Below are 8,150 nucleotides of genomic sequence, written 5' to 3'. Positions count from 1 at the left end.
GTCGCTCCCCGTCGCTCCCCGTCGCTCCCCGTCACTCCCCATCGCTCCCCGTCGCTCTCCGTCGCTCCCCATCGCTCCCCGTCGCTCCCCGTCACTCCCCATCGCTCCCCGTCGCTCCCCGTCGCTCGCATTACCACCTGAACCATCCCCCCTCCCTCACCCCCGGTCTGTGGAAAATTTGTCTTCCATGAAACTGGTCCCTGGTGCCAAAAAGGTTGGGGACTGATGAATTAATTGATATTTGAGTTGAATGAATAGCTTACAAGGAGCATTCATGCACCAAGTTTAGAGAAGATAGTCTTATAATTTTAAAAATAGTCCTTCTTAGTGAGATCTGAAATAATAGGATTCTAGTCAGCCAGATAGGGAAAACTATGGAGAAATAAATTACCATATAATAATGTAGACTTATACTTTTATGGTACTTTGAATGTTCCCATGCAATGTCATATACTGTGTTATTTAATTTAATTTTCTCAACAGTCTGGGAAGGAAATGGTATTCTGATTTTAGAACTGGGGAAATGGAGATTCAGAGTAGTTATGTGAATGCTCAAGTCATTAACATCCTTGTAGGGCTAAGATCTGATTTCAGATCTTTTGCTACTTCCCCCTTGCTTATCATACTTTAGCTCTACAGTCCATTCTATTCCTTGAACAAGCTCCTGCCCCAGAGCCTTTGTTGTTGCTCTCGCTTGTTCTCTAATTCTTGGAGAGCCCTTGCCCCAGAGCTACTTGTGGACATTTCCTCTCATCCAGGTCATGGCTCCAATATCTTCTAGTAATTCAGGTTTGAGAGGCCTACCCTGTTCACCTCAGCTGAAGTTATCCCTCTATTCCATGTACACAAGCATCCTCTGTGTCCTTCATTACACTAATTGCAGTCTTAACATTATCTTGTTTATTTGTTGGCTTATTATTGTCTGCTTTTCCTGACTAGGATCTAAGATCCACATATGAGGGCAAGAACCCTCTCTATCACTGCCATATCTTTAGCACTCAGTGCAAGTTTGTTGAGGAGAAGAAAAAGAGAGGAAGAATGAGGGTAAGAGTTGGAGAGGGAGAGAGAATAAGAATGAGTGAGAATCTAGACCCAAGTCTCAGGCTTCTCTCCCCGAAGGGCTTAGTAGGAGTGCATAGGTTAGAAGAAGTCTGATAAACACATCCAACTCCAATTGGAGTAAGGCATATAATTGCAACCTGTACACAGGGATTTCCTTTTTGGGGATGACAACATCCATACCTATTTTAGCTCTCAACTGCAGGACTCCAAAATTAGAGAGACTGAATAAGTTGAGTATAAAATCATAGAAATATTTTGGGTTGCCCAATTAATGCTATTACTTCACCTTCATATAGTTGCGGGTAGTTACTGGGAATCCATAAGACCAGATATGAAGCACTAAGTTACATATAGCACCTCTCTTTAAGTTTACATGCCAGGATATAGTCATTGACCACAACCATAATACAGGAGGTGGTACCATGTTGTTTGAAGACTTCTCTTGAGGATAAATCCCTCTTTGTGTGTGTGTGTAGGTAAGAATATATGTACATATATGTATGTATATATTACACATATGTAATAAACTATGGTAAAATGCGTTTGAGAATTATAACCTCACTACTATAAACTTTACCAGTTTTATGGAGTTGAGCGGAAGTCTAATCAGGACGTAGAATAAGATATGCTCGTGTCCCTCTCACTGGTCATCTTTGACACCAATCTTTTAATTTAAATACTCCAGGGAGGAGTTACTGTGTTCTCTGGTGCCCCATGTCTCACCTAGGACTTTGTACATAGAACTATTTCGGGGTTCATTTTCCATAAGGACTCTGAGACTCTAGAAGTAACTCTCCTTGGAGGTCTAACAATACTCTGAAATTACTGGTACTTGGAGTATGGATATTTTCATTTTGCTAACATAGTCAATGGTTTGTGGCTCTTGATGATGATAAGATTGGGAATTTTTTTTAAAGTATTAATAGGCATAGTAAAATTGACTAAAAATCAGTCACTGACAATAAAATTGTTTATTTTGATACATGAGATAATTCATATGTCTTTCTCTTTTTATTCTAGTCCTAAAGAATATTCTTACATATAATAAAGAATTCCCATTTGATGTTCAGCCTGTCCCCTTAAGGTAAAATAAATAAGCACCAATATTTGTCTTCTTATTCTATCATCTTATTTTATACCTATTTTTCAGATTTCTGGATGTTTTATATCAATGTTGGTATACTGATATCATTAGTAGTAACATATTAACATTTTATGTCAGCATTTTTTATATCAACATCTTACCTAGGAAATGAGTGGCTATGAGGCTTCTCTAGTATATTTAGTTTTGTAGCTCACTCTTTTTTCTGTCCTTTTGCATGTAGAAGAATTTTAGCACCTGGTGAAGAAGAGAATTTGGAATTTGAAGAAGATGAAGAAGAGGGTGGTGCTGGAGCAGGGTCTCCTGATGCCTTTCCTGCTAGAGTTCCCGGTGAGTATCACTTGTTAAAAATATACATTACTTAATTCAATACAAGGTCAGGGTGTTTGGAACTTATTTTGGTATTTGCTAGTAGAGTGTAAAACCTCTCCAGGGTTCATGCCAATCTTAAGCAAATGGTCATGTTTTGGGTAGTAGCTGTTTTATAAGTATAGTCTGAAAGTATCTTACTCTCTGTTTTGGGGTCCCAAAGACCACCTTCGGGTTCGGAGATTCACTAGGAGGACTCACAGGACTCAGCATGTGATTGTACTCACAGCTGTGATTTATTCCAGAGAAAGAATACAAAAACAAAGTCAGCAAAGGGAAAAGGTACATGAGCGAAGTCTGGAGGAAACCAGGTACAAGCTTCCAAGAGTCCTTTTCCAGTGGAGTCACATAGCTTGTGCTTGATTCCTCTAGTGACAGATTGTAATGACACACGTGAAGTGTCCACTAGGGAAGTGTATGTACATTAGAGACTCCATGCCCAGAGCTGTTACTGGCGGCTGATCACATAGACACCCTCTGCCTAGCACTGACCAAAATTCCAGACTCCTAGAAGGAAAGCAGATAATTCAGCATAAACCATGTTGTTTGTAAAAATAACTTAGGCACAGTGACCATTCTTATCAGGGGATAGTAGGAATCCTCCCAAAATCCAGATCCCCAGATTCCAGTCAGGAGTCGACCTTGTACTCAGGCCTTTCTAAGAGTATCCGTCTCAGACCTGCTATGTTAACTCTTTTCTGTACACTGTTGTAAGTACTTCTTTAATTAATCAGATTGTGGTCATTAAAACTGGACCCAGGGAGAATGAATACTAAGCAAATGCCCTTTTCTTCCCATCTTGTTTTAGGAAAGCAAATAACGTATGGCAAGGCTTTTTTGTTTACAGAAGATCTTCCACGTCCATCCGTAACCTAGGCAGGCACCCTGGATAAATTTCTTGCCTCTCCCAATTACTGTTTTACTCTGTTCTGTTCTTGTACAGTACACAGTTTTCATTTCTGGTAAACTATAATAGTTCACTTTAGTGTAATATGCTGATATATCGTGATGTATTTTAAAATAGATGCCAGAAGCTTTAAAATACAGCTAGATACAATTTATGTATTATCCTGATAACTTTCTTGGTAATAAAAGTACAGGCAGACCTTGGAGATGCTGCAGGTTTGGTTCCAGACCACCACAATAAAGTGAGTATTGCAAGAAAGCGAGTCACACAGATTTATTGTTTTCCCAGTACATATAAAAGTTACGTGTACACTATAGTCTGTTAAGCGTGTGATAGCATTATGTCTAAAAAACAAGGTACATACTTTAATTAAAAAAATACTTTATTGCTGGGACTTCCTTGGTGGTCCAGTGGTTAAGAAACTGCCTTCCAGCGCAGGGGACTCGGGTTCGATCCCTGGTCAGGGAACTAAGATCCCACATGCCGTGGGGCAGCTAAGCCCGCGCGCTGCAACTACTGAGCCCTTGCGCCACAACTAGAGAGCTCACGTGCTGCAACTACATAGCCCACGCACTCTGGAGCCCGCGCACCGCAACTACTGAGCCTGCACGCTCTGGAAACTGTGCTCCACAACTAGAGAGGAGCCTGTGTGCTGCAGCCAAGACCCAATGCAGCCAGAAATAAATAAATAAACAAATATTAAAAAAAGAAAAAAAATCTTTACTGCTAAAAAAATGCTAGCCCTCATCTGAACCTTCAGCTAGTTGTAACCTTCTTGCTGGTGGAGAGTTTTGTCTAACGTTGATGGCTGCTGACTGATCGGGGTGGTGGTCGCAGAAGGTTGGGGCAGCTGTGGCACCTTCTTAAAATAAGAGCACAGTGAAGTTTGCCACCTAGGTTGACTCTTCCTTTCACAGTTTCTCTCTAGCATGCAGTGCTATTTAATGGCACTTCACCCATAGTAGAACTTCTTTCAAAATTGGAGTCAAGTCTCTCAAACCTTGCCACTGTCTATCAACTAAGTCTATGTAAAGGTCTAAATTTTTTGTTGCCATTTTAACAATCTTCACAGCATCTTCACCAGGAGTAGATTCCATCTCAGGAAACCACTTTCTTTGCTCATCTGTACGAAGGAATTCCTCATCTGTTAAAGTTTTATGAGATGGCAGCAATTCAGTCACATCTTCAGGCTCCACTTCTAATTCTAGTTCTCTTGCTTTTCCACCACATCTGCAGTTACAATGGTAACATCAAAGATCACTGATCACAGATCACTGTAACAAATGTAATAATAATGAATAAGTTTGAAATATTGCAAGAATTATCAAAATGTGACACAGAGACACGAAGTGAACAAATGCTGTTGGAAAAATGGCGCCAATAGACTGGCTTGCTTGCTTGACACAGGGTTACCACAGATGTTCAATTTGTAAAAAATGCGATATCTGTGAAGTGCAGTCAAGTACTACAGTAATAATAGTGATATTCCAGTGTTTGTGATGCCCCTTGGGGAGGAGGCCTTATGGGGTTGGAGCAACATAGACATGAACCAACAGACACTGGGCTTGAGTCTATTCTCTGTCCATTACTAGTTGCACCTATTCTTAAACCAGTTTGAACCTCAATTTCTTTATTTATAAAATGGGATGATAATCATGCCTAACTCATAAGGTTCCTGTGAAGACTAAACAAGGTACAGCATATAAAGCTTTAGCACAGGACCTGTCATATGCTGAATATTAGTGAGGTGATTATTCTCATCCTCATCATCTTTCAATGGAGGTAACAATACCTACACTGTAGGATAATTGGGAAAATTACTGTAGATGGTAGCTGTTATTGTTAATAATGTTTCTTTGGTATAGGGCATTATTCCTAATGTACCTTGCTTTATGAAAAGAGAGATGTATTTTTCTTGTTTTTGTCATATATGTAGGAAATTTCAAAATTGTTGAGATGGTGAGAGAAATTATCTTGCTGTTTTACTAACTGAATAGTTGTTATTTCCTTTGCAAACCACATATTATCATTGCCGTAGCTTCCAGTACTATAAATTTCTATCTGACTTGGTTGTTTGCTCGCTTGCTGTACTTCTGTAGCAAACAAGATCTTTAAAGCAGATGATGTAAGCCATGAAACATACAGATCAAGGTTTTTATGAGGTTCAGGTTGCTGAGTTGAAGAGAAACTTCTGCCATAAATTCAATCCATTTGCTATGTAAGAGTAAGCCCAACTGAACGGATTTTTGTAAACTGATATAGCATTGTGATATTTCATTTCAGAGGTATAGAAGGCTTACTGAACCCTTCTATGAATTTCTTTTTTGAACGAGTACATGGAGTTTAATTAGCTGGTTTTAGTTTGGGGTTATTATTGTCCACGACCTAGAGGTGTCATTAAAAAATGACTCGTAAAATTATATTCATTGACATCATCAAAATAACAAGATGGCATTTAACCTTTCACTTAACTGTAAAGCAGGAAACGTTTTGTTTTCCTTGTTATTCTGAGAGAATCCAAGATTTTAATTATGCCTAGGCTGTGTTTGCATTTGGTGGCAAGATAGTTCTGGGAATTGTTGTGACTTTTTATTTATTATCTTTGTTTTTATATAAGTTACTGAATTGTAAGTTTGTTGTGACTTTTTTTAAAAGTCAGGTTTATTGAGATGTCACTTACATATACAACATTCACCCTTTTTAGTGTGCAGGTTTATGCGTGCTGATAAACGCCTACAGGTCTGTAACCACCACCACTGTGAGGCTAATGAGGAATAAGGTATGGTGTGCAGATGTGGTAGGACCCAGAATCATTTTTTCCCATTTAAAACTGAAAGTGACTTTTTAGCCAGCCTTTAATGGGGGGAGGGGGGGAGGTAGATATTATCTTACCTTTTTGATATTAATCTTTTTCCTTTTCAAAATTTAAAAAACTCATATGGCAAACATCATAAATTTTTGTTAAGAAATTGGATTAAGCCAAAGTAGGATTTAATTCTTCTAAAGGTAGTCTTGGTAGATTTCATTTAAATCAAGGATATCATAACCTGTTTTTTATGGCCTAAAAAGTATTGACATTGCTGAATATAAAGCTCTTAAAATCATAAGCCCAAGAAATATAAATAAAAAATAGCCAAGACACAGTTTTCAAGATTTTAAAAAACATTTTTTTACTGAATGACGTGATTAAACTCAAACATAGGCTTAGCAGTTTCAAAATTATACAAATGTGTTGGTGTTTTGAGCTCTTATATAGGCTTAAATATGCATAAAACATGTTTATTTTTGAAACTAAAAATAAAGAATGAAATTTACTTCTTCAGCGTGAAACCTGTGCTTGGGTTTTCCTGCACAAGTACTCAATTCTGAGTTGAACTTGAGAAATAAGCAAACATGAATTTCATTTTCAGCTGAAATGAAGTTTTTTCTTGCTCACACATATAAGAAGTTGAAAATTGTAGCAAAATGTTCATTGCTTTCCTATGACTATCAGGGCATCCTTCTTTCACGGAAATCCAGAGCGTGCCTAGGGGCACAGCGGTGAATATCATCTCAAGGGTGCGGTTAGACCACAGCTCGCTAAGTTCTTTTTCTTCTCCAAAAGTCTCAAGCTCTCAGGCTGTGCAGAAGAGTCAGAGAAAGTGTTCCTTACCCAGGCATTTATTAGTATATAGAGGGAAGGAAAATACTCTTTGATTTTGTTCTCTTGTTCTCCAGACTGGTTTTTAATAAGATGTAAGACTTATTTATATTTTTTCTCTCTCTCAAGCCCAAGCAGTTGTGGAAATATTTTAGGATTTCCTTTTACAAGTTAATTCTTTTTCTTTTAAATCCAAGAATCCTGTCACTTGAAGTTAAAGGGTTTTCTTCAGAGCTTTGCAGAGACTGGTTCATATGAAATGTCTGTTAAGTATGCTACATCCTGCAGCCCTCATCTTCAAAGCACCCAGCAACATCTGGCCTACTCTTTCTTGAAAGTACTCTGGCAATTCAGCCTTTCAACTCAGACACCTGTGGGGAACTCTTCCTTGCTTGCTGTAGGGAATGATGTATTGCCCTTTTAAACTAGCATTTCTACATGAAGCACATGCCCACTGACTCTTTCTAGACTTTGTGGATGTGTGTTTATTATTTTTTTTTTCCAAAATGTGATAGTGACACTGATATACTCTTTATGTATGCAAACAACTTCAGTCAGCTATAATTTAAATTTCATAGACCTAGATACAATATTATTTAAATGATAATGGCCCCTAAGATTTTTTTCAAACTTTTAAAGCAGTTTTAAACACGAACAAACGTCTTACAGTTTTTCAAACTCTTTTTCGTGAAAGCTTAGAGGAACCCATTTTCCTCAACTGCTAGACAATAAATTACTTGCTAAAAGAACTTGTATGTGTATTTTAATGTTTTACCACAATTTCTACTTCTAAATTGAATTATTTCAAAACAAATAAATGGTCCCTACATAAGTTTTTATCTACCTGCAATGTCAGTTGCAAAGATTATCCATTGCCAGAATTTGGAGACACATTTAATGTGTTACCTATCTACCAAATATTGTGACTGGTTTGATCAATATCATTATCTTAAATCGTGTTTAAAATTATCCCAGAATAACTAAAGTATTTTTCTTGAAAGAAAAAAAAATGCTACTTAAATGCAAAGTATTATCATGTATGTCCTTTTTTTTTTTTTTTTTTTTTTTTG

General features: G+C 37.7%; 2 protein-coding genes across 3 annotated transcripts in view; one reads left to right on the top strand and one right to left on the bottom strand.

Moving 5' to 3' along the window:
- Nucleotides 1–8,150, top strand: part of AIDA (axin interactor, dorsalization associated) — a 42,809-nt gene that overhangs the window by 20,631 nt on the left and 14,028 nt on the right. The window contains exons 5-6 of the mRNA XM_007107670.3: nt 2,083–2,146; nt 2,388–2,494. Of these exons, the coding sequence (XP_007107732.1) occupies nt 2,083–2,146; nt 2,388–2,494 (171 nt within the window). The remainder of the gene's footprint in view (nt 1–2,082; nt 2,147–2,387; nt 2,495–8,150) is intronic.
- The window catches only part of MIA3 (MIA SH3 domain ER export factor 3), a 78,718-nt gene continuing 74,312 nt past the window's right edge, over nt 3,745–8,150 (bottom strand). For both annotated transcript variants that reach the window (XM_055084036.1, XM_055084034.1), the window contains exon 30: nt 3,745–4,714. The gene's annotated coding sequence lies outside the window, so the exon portion shown is untranslated. The remainder of the gene's footprint in view (nt 4,715–8,150) is intronic.

This window comes from Physeter macrocephalus, chromosome 4, assembly GCF_002837175.3.
Source record: "Physeter macrocephalus isolate SW-GA chromosome 4, ASM283717v5, whole genome shotgun sequence".
In the NCBI taxonomy this organism is placed as follows: Eukaryota; Metazoa; Chordata; class Mammalia; order Artiodactyla; family Physeteridae; genus Physeter; species Physeter macrocephalus.
This window is presented reverse-complemented; position numbering and strand designations above follow the sequence as displayed.